The sequence below is a fragment of the Sparus aurata genome, chromosome 13, assembly GCF_900880675.1.
Source record: "Sparus aurata chromosome 13, fSpaAur1.1, whole genome shotgun sequence".
Taxonomy (NCBI): Eukaryota; Metazoa; Chordata; class Actinopteri; order Spariformes; family Sparidae; genus Sparus; species Sparus aurata.
The window spans coordinates 34,395,598-34,423,344 of NC_044199.1; the positions used below are offsets into that span (position 1 = coordinate 34,395,598).

At 45.5% G+C, this 27,747-nt stretch overlaps 1 protein-coding gene across 1 annotated transcript; it reads left to right on the forward strand.

The window, feature by feature from the left end:
• Positions 1-5,575: 5,575 nt before the first annotated feature.
• On the forward strand, positions 5,576-26,530 carry klf5l (Kruppel like factor 5 like). Its single transcript, XM_030436916.1, has 4 exons — positions 5,576-5,851; positions 15,439-16,387; positions 17,272-17,331; positions 23,984-26,530. The coding sequence occupies exons 1-4, from the start codon at positions 5,711-5,713 to the stop codon at positions 24,160-24,162; spliced, it is 1,329 nt and encodes a 442-aa protein (XP_030292776.1). The 5' UTR covers positions 5,576-5,710; the 3' UTR covers positions 24,163-26,530.
• The last annotated feature ends 1,217 nt before the right edge of the window (positions 26,531-27,747 follow it).

Consider the following 27,747-nt stretch of genomic DNA (forward strand, 5'->3'; position numbering starts at 1 on the left):
TAAATCTCAATCATCTTAATCTACCTCACAGATCTGGTTCTCTGGTTCCAGCCTGCCTTCAGCTTCAGAGACACATCAGTGCAGAAAAGTGACGGAGGATTTCATGACTTCAACAAAAGTTACGCAGAACTCGGTTTTATTGTTTCCTAACGCGGCATTAAGATGTAGATTTAGCTTTTTAAACTATATAACATGTAAGAATTCTGTAAAAAATTTTTACAGAACGTTTCATCTGTTCGTCAGCTGCTGTAACTGCAGAGTCAGAGTGACAGGAGGGAAGTGAACGAGACGAATCATAACGTGAAGAAAACATTTGAGTCACATCAGATTCATTTTCATCAGCGTTGTGTTTATTCACCCCAAACAGCCAGATTACTTCACTGGACATTAGCTGTAAGATAGCAAGTAACTGCAAACATTGAGAGCGTGTGAATGTGTGTTTGAGTGAAGTCAGCACTCAGCAGAGACTCTGGTTCTGGTTCTGGTTCTCTGTAACGTTACAGAACTGAACCACCCGACGGTGGAGGTCAGCTCCAGATCACTGCTGCCGTCAGGCTGATCGACATGTGAAGAGAAATCAGCTTTCTAATCCCACAAATTCAAAAGTAATCTGAGGTCTCCTCCCGTCAGTAACGGCTCCGGATCAGAACAGAACCTGATGAGACTCCAGCAGGTCCGGATCTGTCCGTTGACTTCCTGGATGTTTCCCTCAGCACCATGAAGCTGATGACACTCGTGTTTCTGCAGAACCACGTTCCCATCAGCCTCAGCTGTTCTCGTGTTCTTATATCAGCATGAAACTATTTATTTGTGATTCTTTATGAAGGATTCACATCATGAAGCCTGAAGCAGCACGAGGTGGATTCACTGACTGTGACGCTGCTGATGGAGAATGTGATGACTTACTGTTTCCAGTCGCCCACCAGATTTCTCCAGTGACATCTGTTGGACCTGCTCAGCTCTTTCATCACAGCCTGCCACCTTCTCCTGCAGTATAATTACACTCTGCAAGCATGCGGGTCGACCAGTAGGACCAACCAGACCAGATCTGAAAAGGTCCTCCTATTATATTCAGTATAAACAGAATCCACATCAGGACTGCAGGTTCTCACGGTCGCAGGCTTCAGGTTTGACAGCAGTAAACTGACGCGATGGCGCAAAACAGCTCCTGGTATGTTTTTTATATTGAGGAAACAAAAAGCTTCAGTCAGGTGTGACGAGTGAATCAGCGCCTGTTATAACAAACTGCCAAACTATGTTTTCCTCGTCACGTGGTGACACTTTGGACACGATGCCACCAGAGAAAAGTCAGTAAACTAGTTTCTATTAAAAGTATGCTTCCTGTTAAAAAGCGGTTCTAACATTTGTAATGATCATTCATCCACTGGATCCGTTTTAAACGAGATGCAGGGACGTGTTCCAGCCGTGTTTGTGGCGACAGAACCAGATGATTGGGACAGAATACGGCGTTTTCCTGACCAGAACCAGCCCATAAACACAGCAACATGAAACATGTCTGTGGTTTTGCAGAAACGATTTATTCAGGCGGTCGTGTTGCGTGCCTGCAGGCTCGCGTCCATCCCCGTCAGACATGATGCCCTCAGCTGATGAAACGAATGTTCACTGAGGCGTTTTGATGTTGCTCTTGAAAGATAACGATCACATGAATTGTGATTGATTGATTTTTGTTTTCTTTATGATATTAATTAGCTTGGAGCGCTTCCCTGAAACCTGCTGGCAGTTTGGTTTTATTTTTTAACCCTTGTTAGAGAGTTTCCTCACGCGAGGATCTTATCAGACATCACCGGCACTGTTGTCCCCAGAGTGGATGCCACCGATGCTCCTGACCGGGAAACATCACAGTTCAGTGTGTTAGTTTCAACACTGGACTCAGAGGACGGCTGTGTTCTCTCTACAGTGTCAGAACTTACACCACATGATGAAAGTCTTTCTACATTCGTGTGCAGCTGAATAACGAGCAGCAGTCAGGATGATGTACCGACTGAGGTCCCTCTGAGACCTGCAGACGTCCCAGCTGCATCTGTGCTTTGAAACACTCCTCACATCTCGTCTAGAATAAAAGTTTCCTCATCAGTTTATGCAGAAGATTAAGGAGGAGGGACGAGGTGCCAGAATTAGCGGCCTGTCATGTGTCAGCGCTGACAGAAGGAGGTGTGTTGCATCACTTTGTGTCACCTGCAGCCAGTTAAAATACTTCTAGCTCGACTTACCTCAGTTTGTGTCTGAGCAGGTCGACAGATATTTATTCCCTGTATGAGGGCGTCGTCTTCAAATGAAGCAATAACATAAAAGATTCTTTGGGCGTCACTTCATACTTGCGTCTTCAAGATAAATTAGCATGTGCATTGTTTGGAGACAATGAAGGGCAGCAGCTGATGAAGCAACACTGACAGTCGAGCCTCTGAACACGACACGGCCGATATGTCACTTTTAATAAGCAGATGTTCCTTTTGTCATCGTCTGTGTTTCCATTTCTCTCTCATTAGATCACTGACACTAATGTTAGCAGCTCGTTAGTTTACGTTAGCTGCTGTCGCTCTCCGTTAGCAGAGCAGAGAGAGGAGCTGAGACGAGGCACTCGACCCGAGTCTGGATCCGACCCGAGTCCCTCACAAAGAAATCCACAGTTCAGCAGCTTTGTGTGATTCATACGTGTAAACGACAGAAAATAACCATTTTGTAAGTGTTATTTTTATGGAGTTGCTGCAGTGGACACGGTGCAGCGATGGTTTAAAAACTGCTTCAGTTTAATTCTCTAAATCTCTGAAAACCAGACGGATAAAAACACGTTCAACCAGAAGAGATGTCAGAAAGATGTCAGTTAAAAAGTTACGAGCCTGCAGAACGACAGATGTGTTCATGTGTGTGACGTTTCCACAAAATGTCCAGTAACATGTTTATTATCCAGCTGTTAGTGGAGACAGAAGCAGGTGTTTCAATCCAAACGTGCTGTTTTCTAAACCGAACCAGAACACAGTGATGATGTGAGTTGGACTTCTATCTGTGGTTCTGCAAGAACTTACATTCACTCTGGTGACGATGTTCAATCCTTTTATACACATTTAAATATCGTCCGTCCAGTTCAGTTAACATCGTGTGTCAGGACTGTATTTATATAAAACCTGAGGAGTTTTAAATATTTGTGTTTGATTAAACTATTTAACTGTGAATTCATGACATCCTGATCCACTGGAGCAGTTGTGGTTATGTGCCTTGCTCATGAGCGCCTCAGTGGTGATAATGAGGGTGAAGAAAGAGCTGCTGACACAGATTTATCCTGCTGGTCTGGGAATTCATTTTAAATTGCTTCTTTTATTAAATAAAACCCACAAAATAATTTCAGATGCAGAAATATTTGGTGCGTAACATCCGCTGATGTAGACGGGTGGAGTTTGTTTTTAGTCACAGAAGACGAAAAATGTTATTAAAGGAGAACTTCGGTCGATTTAAACATGCAGCTTCATTGCTCAAGCTACCCTTGACTTGCCAGTACCGAAGGCTCATGGCTGATGACAGGCTGTAACATGGACATGTACATTATGAACAGAAACACAAAATGCTGGAATACGTTTCCGTCTCCGCCAGTGAGGGAGTAAGCGCACGCTCGACGGATTGACTAGTTTGGTCTAGCTACCGGAAGACGCCGATGTCAACAAACAGGTAAGTAGCTGCTTGCACAAACACACTGTTTTAACTACTTTTTTATTCAGTTTGAGTCATACACGCTACAGTGCTGTGTGCTAAGGTGTCTGCTGATGTTGCATAACTTTTGGTGTGAGATGTGGAGCATGTTAAGACGCTTAAAACACAGTGTAAAGTTCTGACCCCATGCTGTTAGCGTTCAATGCTAAGTCTCCGTTCACGGAGCTCTGTAATGGTTGGACCAAATATGTTCGCGTCTTCGGTACTGGCAAGTCAAGGGTAGCTTGAGCAATGAAGCTGCATGTTTAAATCGACCAAAGTTCTCCTTTAAAACGTTGATAAAATATTTTCTTATGTTATTTATTTAAAGGAGTCATCACCCGGAAATCGCAATTTCTCTCGTTAAATCATGCATATTAGTGTTGGACCTCAGTTGAAACTTGCCTGAAAAGCTGGAGTTTGAAAGTGACTTATTTTTTTCGCTTTGGCTCTTTTTCCGAACAGGAATAGTGCACAAAAGTGTGCGTTCCTAAAGCAGGAGATTTTGACGAAGATTTTTAGCCTCCTGCGGTGACGTTACCACAGGAGGCTACTTGCATAACTAACTACTAACTGTTGATAAATTAGCAATTATCATATTGAGGCGCTTGTATCTAACAACAAGGTGAGTAGACACTCACTCGAAATGAAAAAGTAAGAAGGAAAAAAAAAAGAATGTACCATTCAGAGACGTCCTGCTGTAAACGTGTCTCTTCCACCGTCTCTGCCTCTTCACTCTCCCGTTCGGTTTCCGACTCCGGCTCGTACATAAATGCCTGAATTCCGTAAGGTTCGTCATTTAGTGTGTGCGCCATGACAGCGGGCTGTTTATGTTGTGGAGCCTGTGTGCGTGCAGGCTCGCCCCCCATTCCGGCTCTGTCCTTCCTGCGGCCAATCAACGCGCTCCTCATTACATAATAATACAATGCACATCCGGACCGGTCAAAACCTCGCGCATAATCTCGCGTGAGAAAGTCGCAGTATGAAAAAGGGTCAGAACAAGCTCTATGTTTGATTTTTTTTTTTTTTTTTTTTCTAATAAGTTTTAAGAATTGATCCAAAGCGATCCAAGAGGGACTGGATATGTAAAAAACCAGGTGATGACTCCTTTAAAGAATAAATCTGTTTTTCTGAGAATAAGTTGATAATTACTTGGTGCATCTCGTCTCCTCTGCACCGCTTTGAATTCATGATGCCGGAACTCAACATGACACAGAGATACAGAGATGATACCGTGACTGTGGACCGGGCTGTACCGGTCTGACACCATGCATGAACTGTAACTGGACCTCTCTGGTATCAGAACATGTTGACTTTGATAACTGAATTGTGTTGCTTTTAGTTTCTTGCTGGAAACCCCCTCACCTGCAGCAAAATGCACAGTCATGACGACTTCATGTGACACGAGCACAAAGTTAAACTACAGACAGACAGACAGACACTGGTCAGTCTAAAGATAATTCCACTATTTCACCAGCCTATTGTCAGAGCTCACCTGTGTGTACACGTCCAGGTGAACTTTATCAGCATGACTCATTTATTTCTTTGTGATATTTTACTGTTCCTTCCCGTCTCTCAGACAGGAAACATGATCCAGGAGAGAAATCACAGATGATAAAGTCCTGCAGCTCAACACTTCACTTTCATCTTGAGTTAATACAGAGGTGACGTCATCAGGCTGCTGCTCACTGTCAGGTACCTGTAGTTGAGTTGAGGGGACAACACTCTGACGCCCTCCGGTGTTTCTCAGGTGAGTCCCTCCCCGCACGCACCTGATTGGAGCGCAGCACCCGTCCCCTGCTCTCATTGGCTGCTCCGTGTGCTCCAGGTAGCAGGTCCGTACATGAGCTCAGGTAAAACCCACCTGTGAGTCAGAACACAGGAGAGGGAGCGCTGTGGGATTACTCCGTAGTTTTCAGCTCCACTTACAGTCAGAACTCTTTTATGTTCTTATAAAAAATAAAAAAAACCGAGTTCATAAGAATATTAATTAATCTTCATCATTTTAATGGCAGCGAGTGTTGGACTGGCCATGAACCCGCCGCACACCACCGACGAGAGGGCGGTGTTCACGCAGCTGAAGCCGGTGAGGATGTCGGGAGCGGACGGTGCTGAGGACGCGTCCGTGTTCGAGGACGTCAAACCCGGGGTGAGAGTCTCTGCCGACCCGCTGAGGACGGCCGGGCTCCGGGAGAACCGGAGGTCCGGCCGGTCCGGGTGTGTTGATACCTGCTGTGTGTGTTCAGCTCCGGTGTGAACACGGTGCTGCTGCAGCCGCTGCACTCACATCAGACATGTTGGCTCTTTTTACTGCTCATACCTGTGAGAGGAAGCAGCTCACCTGTGCAGGTTGAAGTCCTACAGACACCTGACAGGTTCGGTGAGGCAGGTAGAGTTCACCTGGTGTGTGTGAGTCTGCAGCAGCTCTGCAGGACGCATCATTCAAATCCAACTTTCTTAATTCTATTGAAGATTTATAAGATTATGTGTCGTTAGGTTTTTAATCTAAGCTGTTTTATCTGCACACACACACACACACACACACACACACAGTGCACTCACTGATTGTATTGATTTTAGATATTATATGTAATTGATTATTTTTGGATGTGGGGAAACAACTAGTTTAATGGTTGTTTTTGTTGTTGTTTGTTGTGTGAATGTAACACAGTTGGAGTTAAGTTGTTGGTTACTACATGAACAGTGTTTCCTGCTCTGAGTGATCAGAACCAGCAGAATCTGTTCAGTCAGAGTTCTGATGGTGATCATGATGGAGGAGCAGCTCGACTCCTCTCCTGCGTCCAGCATCACATTCCTCTGTGGATCCGTCAGTCAGAGAGCGTCGGTGGAAACCTGCCGCTCTGAAACGTGCCCGAGCGAATCAGGAAGTGAAGTGTTGTCGTGTTGTCGCAGGAGACGTGTGATGCTGATGAATCCGTCGTTACAGAACACGTCAAGGCCGCCGCATTAAAGTTAGATGGCTGTGAATTGTTGCGATGGTCCTGCGTGATCACAACAGACACTGGACACCTCCGTGACAGAGCTGAGGTTGGCCTCCTGCCAGGTGTTTGGTAAACAGGCGGCGGACCCCGCCACCTGAGGCTGAAGCCCACAGAGGTGTGATTGTCAACGTGTCGCTCACCTGTCGAGTCGTTAGCAGTGCAGAATAACCGTCCTGCCACGGTGACATTACGTCTTTCTTTCCTCCAGCTCAGCCGACAAATTCTGATCACAAAACATAATTTAAGTGTTTTCTTCAGTTTAGTGCTCAAATATTCAATCAGGAAGCTAAAAACAGGTTCAACAATCAGTGAATTCTGCAGCTGCTGCAGGTTTTCTTGAAGCTTTTCGATCAATTATCAAACATTTGATTAATCCACGACTGTTCTGACAGCCGACTCATCAGCTCAGCGCTCTGATGTGACACTAAAGATCTCTGAGGACGAAACACTGATCAGCATTATTGACCATTTTCAACATCTGATCACTGAATGAGAAACTGATTGGTAGACAGTGTAAACACATGAAGTGCAGCGCTCTGTCTTCTGATGTAGAGAAGACTTTGTTCCCTCATGCTGCAGATGAATGTAGGTCACAAATACTCATAAACAGAGCATAAATATTTTATGGTCTTTAATAAAGCGGTTTGGGTTCTTGTCGTGTTCAGCGGGTTAGCGGGCTGAACACGAGCACAGCAGCACAAGAACTCCAGTCTTTGTCTCGTTTCCAGAAGAAAGTCGACTTCATTTCTTCACATTTGATTGTATTTGACAGAAAACATCTCTGACGACACGTTTAAGTGACGGATGTCGCTGTTGGTCCGACGTCCAGCTGCTGTCCTGGTGGTTCTGGTTGTGACGTGCAGCGCTCAGTTTATGCAAAACATGACTTTGTCAGGAACAAAGATGTCGGGTTCAGTGAAATAGTTACCTCCTCAGGCAAATGAATGCCAATCGCAGCCTGAGAGGATTTAAGCTGATGTTCCTCATGACGCAGGTTTCTCAACACATTCCTCACAGATCACAGCTCGCTTTTCTTCTTCTGCTCTCTGTAATTTACTTTTAAACGACCAGTTTCTCATTCAGGCAGCAGAAAGTGTTTAAAGAAAATCAGCTCCTTGTTCCTTTCCCTTTCTTCCTTTCTTTCTTTCTGTCTGAGACGTGTCTTTGTGTCTTTGTGTTGGTGTTTATAAGAGCGTCTAACTGAGCCGCTGCCGTGACAGCAGTATGTTGTCCGACCTGTCTGTGCAGAGCCCGCATCTCCCCCGGCCGCCTCAAGGCAGCGTGCAGCATGAAAAAGGCCGAGCTCATGAGAAAGTGTGAGCAGCAGTGAACGGCTGACGAGGCTCCAACACTCGTCACATGCAGCTCCCATTATCTTTATACGTACGAGTGTTTTAAAGAGTTTCTGCTGCAGCAGCGTCCTGATGTTTCCACAGTTGTTTTTAGAAGAGCTGACGATGTTAAATGGTGTTAAATAAAATTTTGGACACTTGAGGAAAAATGCATAGAGCTGTGAACCTCACAGTGACATCATCAGCTTTTAGATGGCAAACAGTTTCCTGTTTACACATCAAGCAGACCCCAGATCAGCTCTGCTTTCAGCTCTGTTCTTGGTCTCCACCAACTCCCTGAAGCTCGTATCTTCAGTCTGTAGCTGCTGAATGCTTCACTTCTGTGTCTGTCGTTTGGTGCTGAGCAGGTTCTGTGTTATCCATCAGGTATCAGAACGTTTTACTGATAAAAAGCTGCAGGAAATGAAGCAAAACTGGAGCTGAAAGAGGCTAAAAAAGAGCCGGCAGAGTCAGTAGATAAAACTCTGCAACAACCTGTTTCACATTAAAAATCTACGAGCTGCGAAGCGTCTTTATCTAACGCGTGAGATTCTGTGAGAAACTGTTTCTGCAGCAGGAGCAAAAATAAAATCCTCCTGCTGAGATTATTTAAAAGAATGAAGTGCCTTTATGTGTAATCTGTGGTGTCTCTGCACTGATCTTACATCACTTACATCTGTGGATCAGATCGACTGATAAGATGCATCATCTGCTGCCATGTGACATCTGCGGTCTGCAGGAATGTAGGCGGAAACGTTTAAAGACGAGAGAAGCGAGAGTTGCTGCAACTGAATATTCTCCTCGTCAACATGTTGTGCATCTGTTTTCATGTTGTTTCCTTAGTTTTTACAAGTGTATCCTGTAGTTTCCTTCTGAAACAGATCAGGTGATTCTCCGCTCACGTACCTGAGCAGTAATGGCAGAATAAGTCACTGATATGAAACCTATTTCCAGATTCTTGTGTCGTTGTATCAGCGTTGTGTTTCCTGTGCGACTGAGCACAGACGACAGGAGAAGTTACAGAGTAACTTCACGGCGAACACATCAAGCGTCACGCCTAATGATTCCTGAAGATCAATACTCAGATATGGTTCCACCGCCTGTTCTAACGTCCAGGGATCGGACCGGCGCTCGTGATGTTTCTGACGTCACGTTTGGACCCGGCTGACCTTCTGCTACATGTTTCCTGTCACGTTGGCGGATTGTCGCTCGCTCTTTCGTCTTTTTCAGCCCGTTGTTGTTGTTTCTCGTGCTGCTGGAGGCTGAAATGGTTTTTGGTTTGACTAACGATTTGACTTCCAGGACAACACACGCAGCTGATTTGCATCAGAGCAAGTGTCAGCTCGCCAGCCGGGCTCAGCTGGCCGGGCTCAGCTCTCCTGCCGGGCTCAGCTGGCCGGCCGGGCTCAGCTGGCCGGGCTCAGCTCAGCTCGCCTGCCGGGCTCAGCTGGCCGGCCGGGCTCAGCTCGCTGCGTCCCGCTGAGTGCTGCTGTGACCAAACTGCATGTGTGTCCACTGATTTGTGTTTGAGGCAAAAGGTTCCAGCTCTTAATTGAGTGACCTTGTTGGTCTTTTCTTCTGCAGGTATCAGTGATTTGGTGCCTTTGTGTTGACACCATCCTCTCTGAATGATGTCAGGTTGTGCTACTTTTCGTTACATAATGTCAGAGACATCGACAGAATCAGTCCATCTCCTTCAGCTTGTGCAGAATCATAAAACTCTGTATTATCTGTTTTCTTTAGTATAAAGTGCCCGACAGGTTTTGTTCATCTGCATCACATCCACACAAAAAGAGGATTCGATATATGATAAATGAGTTCAGAGACTCATCGTCTGATTCACGCTGATCAGAGTTGTTTTGTCTGCTGATGTCATCAGTACCCATCATGCCCGGCCGTGTTTCTGCATGAGCCATCACACGGCGTCCGCAGACAGTCATCTCCTGCTGCGTCTGTAAACTCTCCTCAAGCTCCAAATCTCTCTAATGACTCCACTGTTTACCTTCAGCCGTCTGCAGAAACAGAGAAAACAAAGAGGTGAAATCATTCTGTGGTGAGCGAAGACAGTCGTGAAGTATCGTCTCCGATCTGTCGTCCTCATTTAAAAGGATCCAGGACTGGAAGCTCGGCTCACACAGCACCAGGACTGCAGGCTGAACTGGAGAAGGACTTTTTTTGTCTGTAGAACAAAGAGTGACAGAAATAGGAGCACACGTGACTCGCAGGTTATTGTCTGGTGGAATAGTTAACCGGATTTTCAGGATGTTTCAGTTCACGTCCAAAGAATTCAGCCACCAAATGATTTCTGTTTACCCAACGATAAAGAGACAAAGACGAGTGTTTGAGACTGTGGCTGAGATGTTGGTTCATGTTCAGTTTCCCCAGAAGTTCAGTCTGTAAACCATTACTGTAAATGATGAAAACGCCCTTAAAGGAAGAGTCCACCCAAAAAGTAAAGTTCAGTCATTATCCCCTCCAGTCTTTTTCCCAGAGGAGCCGAGTGGATTCTGACCCGCTAACTCGTCACTGTGTTGTGAAGCCAAAACATCGGTTCTATCTGTCCCTCCATCAGAGGCCGTAAACCTCCACCGCCGTCTCAAAGGTTTGTTTTTTGCTCCGATGACCCCGTCATGATTTCTGCTCTGTTGATCCACAGCGGGTGCAGCGGGGCCCCGGCTCTATCAGATCAACTTCTTTTTTATGGAGATCCAAAGGCGAACGGCCGCTGTTTCTCTGCATTCCTCAGAGCCATAAAGGAGAAGTGGTGCACAGACGTCTGTTTTACAACGAGCAGGAGGGTCTGATGAGGACGGCTGAGCTCGTAGCTCCGAGGCTTCTGAGAGACGAGGTTACAGAGCGGCTGTCATCGTTTCCTGTCTTTATTTATTCACCCGTTTTTCTCTTGAAGTGCTCAAGATGAATATTTTTATTAAGCAGGCGTCCTCATGAAACCTCGTTCTTCACCGAGTGTCACGGCACAATGTCTTCATTAGGTGTTAGTGACGTTAATAACAGGTCTGGTTTGTATTGATCGACCAGCTGATTTGACGCGGGGTCAGTTAAAGACTCAGGATAGGATTGTTTACGAAGATGCCAGTTGAACTTCAGAGTGGATTTATTAAAAGTTGGCAGTTTTCTTTAGCTTTAATTGTTTCAGTCGAACATTTGTTGGTTTCAGCTTGTGTGAGACTTTGCTGCTTTTCTTGGCCGCTCTGACAGGAAGTGAAGAGTCTTTGTGTTTCAGACTGTTGGTCGGACAACAGAAGACATTTGATTAGCTGAAAATAATCATTATCTGCCGCTCTGGTGTCGAACATCATGTCTGCTGCATTTCTTTCCAGATTGGTGCTGTGGTGTGACAACAAAGTGCAGACGCTTCAGAATCATATCAGCTGCACTCGACAATAACACAACTGTGTCAGCAAAAGCAGAAAACATGTTTATTGTGGTGGATTAGTGTCTCACGCAGCTCCGAGTCGCTGCAGGATGTGAACTGATGACAGCGAAGCTCACAGTGGAGCGAACGCCTCACACTGCTTGTAAACAGTGTAAAGTACTTTCTTTGTGTAGTAAATGTGGCTGAAACATCCGAAGGTCCTCTTTAAGGACGGATGTCATACCGGCCCGAAGTGTGGAAACTCCCACTGCGTCCCATAAACCTGAAGTGAACTGATAAGAGCCCGTTTGTTATCAGGCACAAGGATTCATAGAGGAGCTGTTGTACATGTTCTCCAATTATTAACTGACAACGTCTCGACCCCAAGACGCCACATAAAACTGTACGCAGGCATTTTACATTTAACTTCACCGGACGGTTCACTGAGAGGCCGCTGAGCCTCGTTAACATTCCTAACGAGGCACTTTTAAATATACGTGTATGACAAATACTCCAAATAAACACACACACACACACACACACACACACACACACACACACACACACTCTCTTTGTGAAACTGGCAGCGTTTCTTGTTCACTGTTAAAATATAATCTGGAAATATGAGTGCGTTTCTCTTTGAAGTGTTCAGGAATGAGTCAGACTTTTTATTAAAGGCTGCAACAACAAACATTTTGATTTGTCTCTCTGAAGAGGGAGGAACACGCTGATTTATGATGTTAAAGTTTGTTGCCTGTTTTATTTTTTCAGACGATGTGTGCAGAGTGAGTGACTTAGAAATGTGTAACTTAAAGTGTGGTGCAGTTGCATCGATCTCTGAAGTCATCCTTAAGACTTCTGGTAAAATACTTTCTGTCTTTAAGTAAACTGCTGGGCTGCACCACAAATACTTAACTGAAAACTTAAATATTTAACTGAGACAAGATGAGCTTGCATACATTTAATAAAACCTCTCAGTGATTACAAACATGCAGTACGCACACCAAACCTTTCAGAAAACACCATTGAATCCATTGTTGCTATCACTGAAGCTCCAGACAACAAAATAAATCCGGAGTTCCGTAGAAGCTGCAGCTGCGTCCTCTCTCTCTGCAGAACGTCATCTTCACAATACAGAAATGTCATTGTGAGGTGATGCATGCAGCAGAGTGACAGCAGGAGAGATCAGCAGCCGGCCAGCAGGGGACGAGGCCAAGGGCACCGAGAGGCGTCTGAGGCTGCAGCAGCAGCAGCAGCAGCAGCACAGAGTCTGTCTGTGTCCCGGCCTGAAAGACACACCGAGCCTCCGACAGGAAACAGAGGGGCTGTTTTTGTTTTCTCACTAAATACCCGAGACTTTCATTTCACCAGCGCTCAGATTGCACTGATGACAGGCCGGAGCCAGTTCACCGCCACAATCGACATCTATGAGCCCCACGGGCACGACGGAGTGATCACACACAGAGCGATGCACGCACACACACACAGTCACACACACACAGACACACACACACACACACACACACGCACACAGTCACACACACACACACACACAGACACACACACACAGAAACTCAACAGCAATGTGTTTATAATATTTACACACATGAAGAAGAGACTGAAGACAGCAATGACACTCCAGTGTGTGTGTGTGTGTGTGTGTGTGTGTGCGTGTTTGTGTGTGTGTGTAGGTGTGTTTGTGTGTGTGTGTAGGTGTGTGTGTGTGTGTGTGTGTGTGTGTGTGTGTGTGTGTGTGTGTGTGTGTGTGTGTGTTGGCACTCGAGGCTGTGCTGCAGACTAACAGTGTTGAAACAGGCGCTCTCTGCCTCTTTGTGCGACCTCGAACACATCAGCACCTCGTTGGGTCGTTTGTCCCGAATCAGCGGTTTCACTGACTCACTGCAGGTTTCTGGTTCTGTAGGATCCTGAAGTTCAGCTCACTCTAATGAAGAACAGTTAGAAACTGAGTCTGCTGCCTCAGATGAGGAGAATATAACGAGGATAATATTAATATAACACTGTGAACCGGTGTTGACGTGATGAGTGGATGTTTTGACTGGAAAGGAAAATCAAATTACCAGAATTCCGATTCAGGTAATTGGATGATTTGCTTCCTGTTTCCCACGCTAGTCAGTAGAATATGTATATACATATTTCTGTGTGTCCTCCTCCTCCTCGCTGTCACTGAGGATCAGATGATAGTCTGGCAGGTATATTTTTACCTGACGGTGTTTTAAGTTTAGCTGCGTCTCTCTCGTTCCATCTGTCTTTGTTTTGATTTGGCTTCTTCACGCATCAGATCACCTCATCAACCACACCCATTGTGTGTGTGTGTGTGTGTGTGTGTGTGTATGTGTGTGTGTGTGCTGTGTGTGTGTGTGTGTGTGTGTGTGTGTGTGTGTGTGTGGTCTCTGCAGGAGATTCTTTATGCAACGGCTCATGCACCTCTAAAGAAGTGACTCTCTGCTTCATAGACTCTGAATGCTAAACACACACACACACACACACACACACACACACACACACACACACACACACACACACACACCAGTTGATCAGGATTAAGACTCCCAACAAAGGAACATACCTGCAGTTTATTTTCTCCTCACCTGTCCGGTCCTGTTGCAGAAAAACATCTCTGTGTTGGAACAAAAACACACGTTTCCACGCCTCCATCACCTGCGACATGAATAAATCTCATCAGATTCCACTGACAGCTGCGTCTCCACGGCAACCAAAGCAACATGCTAATGTGCAACGATGGCTGTCATCACATTTTGATACAAGCTCACCGGAGACGACAGCACACACGAAAACACGGATCCTGAAGATTTTAGTTTGGCACATTAACGTGTGTTTGTGTTGGACTGAAGCTGAGTGACAACATCAGTTTTACAGCCGTGAAGATGCTTTAACATGTTTTAAGAGGTGGAAGTTTTACTGGCAAGATTTAACTCTGCTGTTTTGTTCTGGTCTGTAGTTTTACACAGACAAACACTGTCTGTGCTTTACGCTTCTTGTTGGTTTGCTCCCGTCTTCTTCTCTCTATCCCAAATATTAAATGTGATGCGCTTCACTTCCTGTGTCGCAGTGGATTCTTCCTGGGAAGGGACTGTTAGACGTAATTAGCAAAGTTAAAAGCCTTTAACTAAGTATTTAAAAGTCAAAACTCATGTATAATACCACTCGCCCTGCCAGGTTTTCATCCTAACCGACTCAAACACAGTTAAAGATCAGTGGTAAATACATGCAGCAGCTGCTAACTAGCCTGCAGGTGAAATCCCTCCTCAGCTGTCCTGGTCCTGGTCCTGGTCCTGGTCCCAGTCCTGGTCCTGGTCCTGGTCCCAGTCCTGGTTCTGGTCCCGGTCCCGGCTGTTGATCAGGGCAGCGAGCTCCACTGGGAAACAGGAATGTGAGGCATGAAGGAGGGGAGGATGGTGGAGGGATGGAGGAGGAAGTCCTGGTACCGACTTCTCTCCAACCTTTCTTCTCTCCTTATTTACTTTGTCTTTATGAACTGAGGACTGGGTGGAACTGAGCCATGTCACAGCCACCTTATCTCCATCTGCAGCTCATTAATCTCACAAAATAATGATGGCGGTTAAACAAATACTCTGTTCATGTCGATGTTAAACAAATACGGCACCAAACGGCTGCAGAGCTCTTACCGTTGATCATTAGGTTGAATTTAAGGTGTTTTTCCCCACAGACGTCACATCTAAACATATTTATTGTCATTTTCAAGTTGCTGTTTTGTTAAAGAAATGAATACGTGGAGAAAGTGGACAAAGACGAGCTAGAGAGTGGAGAGATAATGTTCCAAACTGCCGTGTTGTCTAGACAGCTGGGATTTGTGAGTTTAAACAGCAGCAGTCGTGGACACGCCTCAGTGATCAGGCTGCTTACAGGCTGTTGTCTTCACCTCCGACTGAGAACAGGTTCCTTCTCCTCCACTCGTTTAAACCGAAAGGTCTTGTTTTCTACCAGTCAGTCTTCATTAAATGTTTCTCTGCTTTGTGTGTTTCAGACTCAGCTGGAGTTGGACAAATATCTCCCTCAGGGCAGCAGTTCCCTCTTGAGCCTCTCGACCGACGCTGGTGACAAGAAGTACAGACGAGAGAGCGCCTCCGTGGTCGACGAATACTTCTCCGATGACAAACCTTCAGCCCCGTACAGCGTCAACATCAACGTCATCCTCCCCAGCACCAACCACCTGCGCACAGGCCTCTACCGGACCAACACCAAGACCCTGACGCCGCAGCAGATCAAGATAGAGCCGGGGCTGGAGGTGCCCTGCTCCATCTCCACCAGCACCACCCAGGCCCTGCCGGACTTCACCTCCGTCTTCAGCGTGCCGCCGGTCGTCAACAACGTCTTCATCAAACCAGACATGAGCTCTGGAGGAGTGAGTGTGTCTGCAGGCTCCCAGCAGCAGCAGCAGCAGCAGCAGAACCTGGACTCAGAGCTGCACATCGGCCCGCCGGCGCCCCAGCAGCAGGTCTACCACATGCCCATCAGCAGCGGCGCTGACCTCACCATGACTCTGTCCCACAGCAGCCCGTCTTCACTCGGCTCCAACAGCGGCAGGACCATGCTCAACCTCGGCAGCATCGCGACGACGACCAACGGCACCTACATGCTGGCGGAGCACCACCTGCAGCAGCAGCACCACCAACAGCACGGTTACTACCAGGCCTCTCCAACCAACGCCACCCACCACACGGCGCCCCACAGTCTGCCGCCATCGCCCCCAAACTCTCAGCCAGGCAGCCCAGACGGGCAGGGAGAGCTGCTCAGCTTAGCGCCACACGCTCCGCCTCCGTACCAGCAGCGTCTGGGAGGGATGAAGGTGACGGGGTTATCTCCACACGCTCTGCTGATGACACACGGCCAGGGAGTCCTGACGGGTCCAAAATACAACAGGCGGAACAACCCCGAGCTGGAGAAGAGGAGGATCCACTTCTGTGACTACCCAGGTACGATTACAGAAAAATCACTTTCCATCCAGAGTAACGTGTCAGCAGAACCCGACAGTTTACAGTCCGACACAACTCCAGTTTTAGACGAGAGGTCTGATTTGAGGGGAAATTTGATTTCTTTGCACGATTTTTCCTTTTGGTTACACGACTGATGGTCGTCCCGTCTTCAGGAACTCTGACTCGAAACAGATGATGATTATATCTTCAGTCTCACATCACATTATTCTCTGAGTGTCAAGAAAGATTGAAAAGAGGATAAAACGAGCTGACTTGCACCAACATTAAGTTCATGGCTGCATCTTTTCTCACCTGCTGCAAACACCTTCCACTCTTTACACAGAATCAGCCGCAGCATCACTTTGCACATGTTAGAAGTAGAGATGCTGCAGCAGAGTTCAGTCTGAGGTGTGTGTGATGTAACCTGACGGCGAACCGTCTCCTGAGATGACCCGTGTTGGTGATGCTGCTCTGTTCATGTGTGGAGCGCCTCAGGCAACACACAGAACAGAAGGTCATCTAATATCTGCTCAAACAGACGCAGAGTAAATACTGAAGGGCCACAACTGAACAGCGTCCTTCCATTTTAACACAACACACTCAGTCAGCAGCTGCTGGACGTTAGAACAGCTTGAAATCAAGTCTGTTTGAATGTCTTTCTACCAGAATCACTGTTGTGTAAATACGGAAAGGAACAAACTGAAATCTGTCCGTAAAACTCTTCAACCTCGTTTTGAAAATACATTTTTTTCGTCGCATTATATCTGCTGAAAACGAGCACCTCTACATCTTTTGACTTGTAGTTCTATATGCTCCGTTTGTCCAGAGACACAGTTTCTGTCCTCCTGGCTCATGATGTTTCTCTGTGATTATTTCTTTTTCAGGCTGCACCAAAGTTTACACGAAGAGCTCCCACCTGAAGGCACACCAGCGGACGCACACAGGTGAGACCACACTGGCTGTAACGTGGATGCAGATGTGACAGGAAACGTTCCGCTGACGGATGTTTTCACTGTTTCTGTTCCGTCCGTCGGGCCTCAGTGTCGCTCTGTCACCGCAGCGCTCAGACTTCAGTTGGCTTCAGATTATTTATTTATATTCTGCATATTTTGTAACGTCGCCAGTTTCGATCCACCCTGTAACTATAATAGAGGACACAATGAGAAGGAGAACAACATAAAGGAAACATTAGTTTGCTCAAGAGTTTTTGTTTTTTCTTCCTCCATGTTGAGACGTGCTCGTACCTGTCCGCCGAGCTTCCCCCGAGAGGGAGAACAAAGAAGGGAGGGAGGAGGAAAGAGGAAAAAATAGAGGGAAGACACGCAGTTAAACGAAGGCCAAACCAGTTACTCCTGCTTTTCAGTTCAGGCGATGGAGGAGGAGGAGGAAGGTGGAGGGTTTGCAGAATGGGGGGGGTTCAGTGTGTTTCCCCTCTGTAAGGTGACACCTGTGGACTCACAGCAGCCTCAGACCCGACGTTTGGAGATTTACTCATGCGACGAACGCTGCAGAGCTCCTCCGGTGTGAAAACAGTGACGGAGAGAAAGAGTCGAACACATGAACCAACGTGTAAATAGAAACAGAGCTCTCTGTGCTCATAAAGAGATAAGGTGGAACTTTATGGAGGCCTGGTGGGGAAGTTGGGTTGTTGCAGCAGCAGGACGCAGAAAGACAAATAGACTGTAAAATATGCAGTGAGAAGAGTAAACAGCTCAACACAATACAGCAGTGAGAGGAGAGAAATCATACCAGGATGTCAGCTGTGAGAGAGGGAAATGTGGATTAATGAAGAGTAAACACTCTGCAAACCACCGATATGTTGCTCCCGGTTAGATTTAGAAAAATCCAGTTTGTCAGGTTCAGGAAAACGTCGTGTTTAGGTTTAAAACACCTGCTTCTGTCACCACAGACTCGGATGGAAACGTCCCGATAACTCATCAACGATTTCTGGTTTTGTCACCACAAAAATGAATTGAATAGTTCAGATGACTCATAAGATAATCTCAGGGTTTGTCTCCACAAACGTGGCTGGAAACGTCCAAATAACTGATCAAAAATGCCTGCTTTGTGTCCACACACTGAGCCGCCGTCTCGGTAAAAATATCCACATACATGTAACACGAACGTGAAACATGTTGATATGGTTTGTTTGACATTTACAGATTTGAATGTATCCACGGTCTGCAGAAACATGAAATGCTTCCTTTTATTCTGGAGACCGTGCAGATGTTAGCATGTTAGCATCAACTCCTCCTCGATGGAAGTCGCAGATGCTGCGGTTCCGGTTCTTTGATGAAAGTCGCGGATCACGAAGCTGAAACGTGTCGCAGCGTGTCCAGTTTGCATGAAGACAAAACGATCTGATTTACTCATGCTGGTCAGTTACTGGTTGATCTGGCAGGCGAGCTTTACTTTAGAAAACCAGGCTTGTTGCATCTTGCTCATGTTCAGTTGACGATGACTCACGAGTCAGAAATGTTGAGCTGGCTGCAGAGATGATCCAGGCAAAATAAAACCCTAACGACAGTGTGGGCGTGAAGTTGCTCTCGTTATTGTGTTTCTCCTCAGAAATCCTGCTCAGATGTTTTGATTTCAGTTGAATATTTATCTCCCGTCCAAACTGATTCATTTCCCGTCTCTCAAACAGACCGTGGAGTTCCTCAAGGCTCTTTCCGAGGTCCCCTTTTTATTTAGTATTTTTGTGCCGTTTCCATACAAATCATCTCAAAGTCCTCTTCTTCTTTCTCTGTGGAGACTTGATCATTTCTGGCTGATAATCAAAAAGAAGATAAAGCTTGATAGTCTCGTTCTGCTCGCTGTCTTCTGACGTCTGTATCTGTCGAGCTGCCACACTTCCACAGATTTGATTGGCTGCTGATATTCGTGAGATGAATTAAAACACATGCAGTCGCTCTGTGAGTTTCCTGAGCAGCCGTGCAGTAAAAGCCGAACACGCTGCGTTGGTAATCCTCAGATCGCCTCCTGATTAAACTAGTCCGGCTTGTTTGCATCACCTGTAAATGGTTTCTAAATGTGGGTCGGTTTTATTTTCACTCTCTGACTTGTGGAGTTATTCATGTGTTATCTCCTCCAGGATTGATTAATGCGGCTCTCTGTTTGCCTACTTGAGTGTTGAAGCCTGTTCACACCTTCAACTTATAAAGAGCTCTGCAGCCGGACTCCTACACAGCAAACACGGGGTAACACGAGCTGTTAGCTGTTAGCTGTTAGCTACATGAATCAGTTGGTTTCATAATGACAGAAAACAGAAAAACAAACCATTCCATTTGTTTCCACTCTCGTGTGTCTATCTGTGCATGTAGGTTTGTGTAAAACAGCCAGGAGGAGCATTCTATACGTCCACGTCATCTCTGGATACAACAGTAATTATCTGCATGTTGCATCAGCTCTCGTGTCGGCTGAGAATCTTTAATGTGGTGAAACGTCCTCCCTGAGTTATGTCTGTTTCACTTCGCTGGGAGTGAGATGCGACCTTTTCTCTTCCTCCAGGCGATCGTATCAGGAAGTCGTTCGTGTGTGTGTCACTCAGGATCCTTCTCATTTTCTTGCGACCTACTTTACAAATCTTTATCTGCTAATCTAATCTCCACAATAAAAGGAGCCAAGGTTTTCATTAAGAAATCATGCCGACTGCAAAGATTAGTTAGCGTAGCAGGTGATTAGCTGACAGAGTTCTGAGTTTCTTCATGGAGGATTTAAAACCTTTTTTTGAGTTGAGCTTCTCTTGGAACCCTGCGTTCCTCCAGGTTGCTGTGGTTTTCCCTCCCGCAGGTCAGAATCCAGCAGGTTAGCACAACAAACTCTGAATTGGCCTCCATGAGCCGAGTCTCCCGTGTTTCCTGCAGCCCACACAGAGCATGCTGCCTCATGTCTGATGCATGAGACGGCGCTTCAGTCGTGTTACAGACCTCTGCAGATCCGCCTCATTAACTCCACTCGTCTTTTGAATTCCCCCAAATATTTGGGAGTTTTGGTGAAACTGTTATCTGCAGGCGAACAGGCTGAACAGGATGGAGAGCGGCCATCGCGCTTACATAACCACAAGTGCTGGAATGTAACCGAGTACATTTACCAAAGTACTTTTAGTTTTGCCAGTAAATACTTCAACTTCACTACGTCTCAAAGAGAGACATTTTACAGAGAAAACACAGAGAGGTTTATTAAATATGAAGTTTGTCTGGTTCCGGCTTGTTAAACGTGAAGATTTGCTGCTTTTCTTCATCTTTTCTGACATTAATGACGAGTCTCTGGGTTTCGGACTAAAGACGCAGTGTGAAGACGTCACTCTGGGATCTGAGAAACTGATGAGCAGCAGAGTTCTGACATTTTATAAACTGAGTGATTGATAGATTTAAGGCCGTCACGATATCAGATTTTGAATAGAATGTATAGTAACTATATTCTCATGATATGTAGAGAAATTCTAGGAAAAAAAATAGTAGCCATCAAATTAGTCTTTAAGCTTGTTTACTGAGTGTTTTACTATCAACAACACAACCAGATGAACTCTCAAACACACACGAGGACGAACATGTTTGCTGGATCATTCTGTAACATCACGATGATTATCGAGATGTGTGTTGATGTTCATGTTGTTGCAGAGCAGCTTTGCTCACAACAACCCGGCCCTCCCTCTGGTCCGGGGGGTCCAGCCTTGACCGTGGCCTCAGCAGCCGTTTTGAACTCTGCACGTTGACTTGTGTAATTGTGTTAGTGTGTGTGTGTGTGTGTGTGTGTGTTATCAGCCTGATTAGGGAACCCTCCAGCCCTCTTCACAAACACTCAGCGATAAAGCTGAGAGCTCCACAAAGAGTTTATGGGCGTCCTGCAGAGAGAAGTGTTTGCTCTCTGACTCAGTGAAACCTGGAAGAGAACGCTTCACACTGTCGAGTTTTCATGCAGCAGGTTCAGCGTTGTCTCGTTGTCTGAGGAACTAAAGAAAACACTTTGGAGCGTCGTTATAACCACGTCTTTGTACAAATAAGGTTTATAAAGTCAGAGCCGATAATAACTACAGATCAGCCACAAAGCTTAAAGACAGAACTGGTTGAAGACGTCCTCTGAGGCTCCGCCTGCTCCACCTGCTCCACCTGCTCCACCTGAGCCTCATAATTGTGGGGAAAACACCGTCAGAGACTTTCAGCCTCCTATAGAACAAATATATACGTTCCTCTGACATCAGCTGCAACAAAAGCTTTTCATGTCCCGGAGTGATGGATGTTCTGTTACACACACACACACACACACACACATACACACACACACACACACACACACACACAGTGTTCATTTCTAATCGGCCACCTGATCAAACAGGTTGTGAATAAATGCCTCTGAAGGCTTTCAGTGCGTCGACGCTTCTAGTTTTCAGAGAGCGGCTCGGTGTTCTGACCCGTCTACAGACGAGGAACTAGACACCAGAATCATCCTGATAGTTCACGAGCCTCAAAGTGACGGACTCATTTTACTATTTTCCAAAAGAAGTTGGATGAAACTGGTGATGAGTTCAGTCGCTCAGCTGAAACACCTTCAAAGTAAATCTCATCAGAACTTTAAACTTCAGACTCTTCTGGGTCGGCCACAATCCCAAAAATCTACTTTTCTTACAAATAGTCTATTTTAGAAGTATATTTTTTATTCCAGGTTAACAAAAGTTAGATTTGCGTACACATACATGTGATGTTGGACACTGTTGTCAAAGTATTTTAGGATTTTTGTGTTGACAAAAAGTTTAGTGTTTTACCTTCATGTCACAACTCAGGATACAACAATTATAGATCATGAGAATTATTTAATTAGTATTTAATAAATAGAAAACAACACAGAATGTATTCACCTCCTCACTGAGCACCTCCTCACTGAGCACCTCCTCACTGATCACCTCCTCACTGAACACTGAGCACCTCCTCACTGAACACTGAGCACCTCCTCACTGAGCACCTCCTCACTGATCACCTCCTCACTGAGCACCTCCTCACTGAGCACCTCCTCACTGCTCCGTCACAGTGGATCAAAGCGTGTCTGGATGGATGGAGCTCTTCTCCTCCTGGCAGCTTGTTGAGGAGTTTCTCCTCGTCGTGTGTTTGTTCTGTCCCGTGTCGTGTTTCATCGTCCTGTTTGCTGACTCGGAGGGATAATGCTCTCAGAGAGGCGGCTGTGCTTTGACCCCGACAGCGCAGCTATAGAGCAAAACCAAACACACCTGCAGCTGCAGAGCCTCCACCTTTCATACGGAGACGTTTGTACTCGGCCTCGGCACACACACCACGAGCGGGTCGCTCCAGAACCAGAACCTAAGGGCTCTGGTGTGGAGCTGGACTGAAGAGGGCTGCTCAGGTTTTATTGTTTCTGTGTGAATCTGTAAAACTCTCAGAAACACGTAATCTTTGTGTTAATCCTTATTTTTCTGCTCTCCTGTCACCTCTGTGCTCTTTGGACCGCGTCGCTCTGCTAATAGCTGTCACTCAGTGATTGATGGTCAATAGTAGAAGCTATCTAATCAGCACTAACGGGGCCCGCGCTGGTAATGAGCACTTGATGACCCGAGCAGCCAAAGACGGTCGCCTCCCTCCCTCCCTCCACGCCGGCTGATAGCAGAGTTTCCTGCAGGAGTTTCAGTCAAGGACGCGACTTAGAAGGAAGATTTTGTGGCATTAAAAGAGACAAAATCAGTATTAATGTTTGTCCCTGTTGGAAAAAACACGTTGAACGGGATCCAGAACATTTTGTTCTTGAGGAATCTGACTCTTATCGTCTTTCTGTTTGCACTCATCGATTCTCGGACATTAATTTCCCCCTCGACTATGAAAGATGACATTTTTTCCCGTTGTTTGCGCAGCAGCCTTTTCTCCGTGTGGATGATTAGCTCAGTGTGAGGCAACAGCACAGAAATGTCAATGTTTGGGTGAGGAGGAGGAAGATTTACTTTACACTTTATTATTCTTCAGTTCTTTTACACGCTCTCTCTTTTCATACCTGCTTATCCAGAACGACATTATAATCATATAACAAGGAGATATCAGGAAAGTAGAAAGAGTCGCAGGTATAATCTGTATTTCTACTTATATTGGACGATATGTTGTCTGAGAAATAACTGCGATGAAGATCATTATTGTCTTTTTATGCCACTGATCTAATGATTACATAATGGAATAATAATAGTAATAATAATAATGTCCTCTGTTCATTCAAGTGAGGACATGAAAATCCCTTTTTTCCCCGTGTTGTCTCTCTGATGAAGACACTTTTGTACATTTGTAGCTGTTGGTTGTTTCTGTTTTCATTCTTTTATAAAGCTGCAGGTTTCAGCTTTTGCTTGACTTTGTTGCCATGAAGTGACAAAAAGAAAAATAAAGGTCAAGTTTAAAAAGTCTTTGGAAACGTATTTAACTGGCTGATGAACAGAAACAGAAACCAGAGAACGTCTAGAAGGACGAATACAAAAAATCCTGCGAGTGAAAGAAGCTTGAGGTGTTTTTTAATCTGATTTGAGTTCATTTATAGTTGTAATGTAAAACAAAACGTCGTCATGGTGTTCTGTACTCTGCTGACGTCGTCCTCGTCTCTCTCCTGCAGGTGAGAAGCCGTACCGCTGTACGTGGGAGAACTGCGACTGGCGCTTCGCCCGATCGGACGAGCTGACCCGACACTACCGGAAACACACCGGAGCCAAACCCTTCAAGTGTGTCGCCTGCAGCCGCTGCTTCTCCCGCTCCGATCACCTGGCCCTGCACATGAAGCGCCACCAGAACTAACCCGGACAGGACCTGTACATACCAACACACACACACACACACACACACACACACACACACACACACAGACAGAGCAGTGTGTGGACATGACAACCAGCTGATTCAGGAACAGAACCGTGAACAGATACAGAACCAAAATCATCTCTGTGCTTAGATCATTCTGTGTGAGGGCAGTGAAAGTAGGTCCAGACTGCTGCAAACAGAACTTTTAGGTTCTTGTTTTTTCCTCTCTGACATAGAACGGGTCGTCTGCTCTCAGTCGACAGTGTTTGCTGAAGTCTTAACGGCAGATTAACGAGCGACCGGGACTCAGAGATGATTCTGGAGTCTGATCTCGACCCCGAACACAAAACACACTCGCACACTCGACACGACATGAACTGTGGTGTCGTCCTCCTGAGAAGCATTTAAGACTCCTGAATTCATCCTGGAAATACTTCCTTCTACTGCCGCCATCATCATCACCATCATCATCATCACCATCATCATCATCATCATCATCATCACTGTCTTTTATCATTTTGAGGTATGAACTTTGGAGGAGACGTGGACGCGCTCTTCCCTCCGTCCTGCCTTTTTGTAAATACTTGTTAATATATAAGATGTGTGTGCGTATGTGTGTGTGTGTGTGAAAATACAACGAATGTATTGAGATTTATACTTGACTTTTTCTTTTCTTTTCTTTTCTTTTGTTGTTTTTTTTTTTGTTTAACATCAGATGTTAATGATACGAGTCGATGTTGAAACTTCCCCGAGATAAAATCTCCTTGAAGAGTAAACAGTCAGAGAGCTCTCCATGGAAAAGTTAATAAGCACAGGAGCTACCTGTCGAGCTCCGACAGCGAGACACTTGCCAATGTTTGTATCCATGACATTACCCGTTGCCGTGGCGACCAGCTCCCCTGACGACAGGTTGCGGTTTGCCTGCCGTTTCTGTTCAGCGCTGAGTTTTTTTCCCTCTTCGACTCTTCAGCTCAGGAAGACGGAGACAGGCGGACTGACCGGTTATGTAATCGCTGCTGATGATGATTGTAATGTGCAGAGTGGATGCTGTTAACCGGACGGGTTAACGTTCGCTTCTGATTGCACGACTTTAATCGTCAGCTGTGGCTCCGTGCCCGTGAATATTTGAGCTCTGCAACCGGAATTACAAGAGGAGGAAATGTGTTGCTCAGTACATTCAACAAGTTTGCTTACATGACCGAGACATGACTGAATAATCCACAAGCCACAGAGAAGAAAAGACTCACACCACAATAAGAAAGGGTTCATTAGTAAATCTGAAATCTAATTATCTATAAAGTCATAAAGCTCTTCACTTTTACCAACACGAATGTTTTTAAGTTTTTAGAATAATAACTGAGATTAAAAGTCTTCCAGTGGAGCGAGCGAGCGATCAATAATATCTAATAATCCTGAATCCTCTTATGAACCCGTCAGTCCAGCGTGAGTCCTGACAGCTGAGGCCACGCCCACTCGTGATGTCACTACAGCATGTTTCATGTGTTATTTTTAGCGTTTTGTGCTGCGAGTGAGAACACAAAGATAACACGATGTGGAGACACGAAGGTTTCATGAATACAAACAGAGGAATGTACTGCAGCTCACTCTGCGTCGGCTGAACATTTCTGGAGCTTCACGTTAAATATCTCCAAACAGCTTCTTACCAACTCTGTTTTACTGTGAAGCTCCACAGATGTTCTGTGTGATTAACGTTTATTATCATCATTAACATTTAGCCTGCAGCCGCTCCACAGGGGGAGCTGTTCGGTCCAGACCAGGTCCACGCCTGCTGACCGGCGCCCCCTACAGGACAGGGATGTAACAGCACTGGACGACACTGCCAAGTTGTTTTTTGCGTTTGTCCTTTTAAAAGCTCAAACTTTACGAGCAGAGTCTCAGACTGGATGTATTTAATTGTCCCGGAGGTTGGACAGCCGCGGGGACGTTTGTTGATTGATTTTGTGATCGCCTGGCACTCCATGGAAGTTACCGTGATGGACCCGCCTGTCCACCGTGTGACCATCTTCCTGTTATTTCAACACTGCGTACGATTGTTTTTATTTTTCTAAGATTTCTTCCAGAGGAAACGAGTTCTCCTGTGTCTCTCCAGGAGGGAGCGCTGACCACCCACTGTGTACAGACCTGTAGTTTTAGATTGAACAGAAGACGCTGTAAATATTTGTTTGGTTTTATTTCCTGTTTTAATATTAATATTTTTCTTTTTTTTTAAGTAATGGGATCTTAGAAGATGTTTGATTGTATTTTGATACTGTTTATGTGTGAGAGAATTTATGTACAAATTGATGAGAACAACAATGGTGTATTTTTTTTGTTTGTGAAAAATAAAAAAGGATTCATGAAATAACTGTGACTGTTTCCTGGTTTCTTTGGTCTCAGATTTAAATACCTACACATGCATAAGAAAGGAGTTATTATACAAGTTAACAGTGGGAGAACATTAGCTATAGATGTTTATTTCTCTGACTGATAATATTCAGATTTTTTTACTTGACTTAACTGAAAATATGCAATAATTTTATAATCCTCTTGCAAACTCAAGACAGACGTTTCAAAGTTTTGTCTGAATGTTGAGCTGGTTGTCGACGAGACGTCTCGTATTTATGAGGTGTGATTCAAACAACCATCAAAAAGAACTGATTGTTCAAACCAAAGAAAAATCCAACAGAAATCTTCAGGTGAAATGTTGGAAATGTACATTTTTGCAAACCAGATATGTTGAAACTTCTTCAGGTTTTATGTCGTGTGACGCTGTGCTTGGTTAGCGTTCGAAAAAGATTCTGTTGAGGCTCAGAATACCTGGTTCTGTCTCCACAAACACAGCTGCCAGCGACTCATTAAATATACCCAGTTTGTTAAAATCCAGATTTCAATTTAACGTACCCTCGGTCTTTTCATTCTAGACACTTGGCTGAAGAACACAAACTGAACTCACCACCTTTCCTCTGATAACGTCGTGTCTGTGAGGAGAGAATGGATCGGTTCAAATATTAAAAAGACTTTATTGACAGATTTTGTCCAGAGCAGAGCAGAAGGAGTTAATGATTCCCCGGCATCGACTCGTCGGCGCTCCGAGGTGCCTGATTGTCTTGGCGTGACGTGTCGGGTGAAAGGTGACTCTGCTGGAGCTGCGTGACACAAAAGAGCCTGAAAGTCAACAGTTGAGCAGGAATAAAAGTCCGAGTATAAAGGTATAAAGGCAGAGAGGGTGGGGTCCACCGCTGTTCTCTGCTGGCAGGGAAAGTAATCATTATGTTTGTGCCAAGATGCTTTCAGCAGAGAGCCTCAGAGATTTGCCTCATCACCTGAGACAACGCCCTGAATGTTGACACGGACTGTTTCTGCATGCAGACGCAGGACGCTTCCATGATTATCTGCAGCGTTCTGATGAGATCCTTTTACTGATTCGTTGCAAAATAGGTTTCATGTGCTGCCAAGTGTTGTTCAACCCCACAGAAACTCTGACGGGCTCGTGTTTCCTGGAGTTTACAAAGATGCTACGTAAAGTACATGATGCTTGATTGTGAGGAAAATGGATGTAAAAGACGTATTTCCTTCTGATGT

Bases quoted from the DNA above. Each gene is read 5' to 3' on its own strand.
- klf5l (XM_030436916.1), top strand. From the start codon at position 5,711: ATGGCAGCGAGTGTTGGACTGGCCATGAACCCGCCGCACACCACCGAC. The intron at 16,388-17,271 runs GTACGATTACAG...TTTCTTTTTCAG, and splicing joins CCACTTCTGTGACTACCCAG to GCTGCACCAAAGTTTACACG. The intron at 17,332-23,983 runs GTGAGACCACAC...TCTCTCCTGCAG, and splicing joins ACACCAGCGGACGCACACAG to GTGAGAAGCCGTACCGCTGT.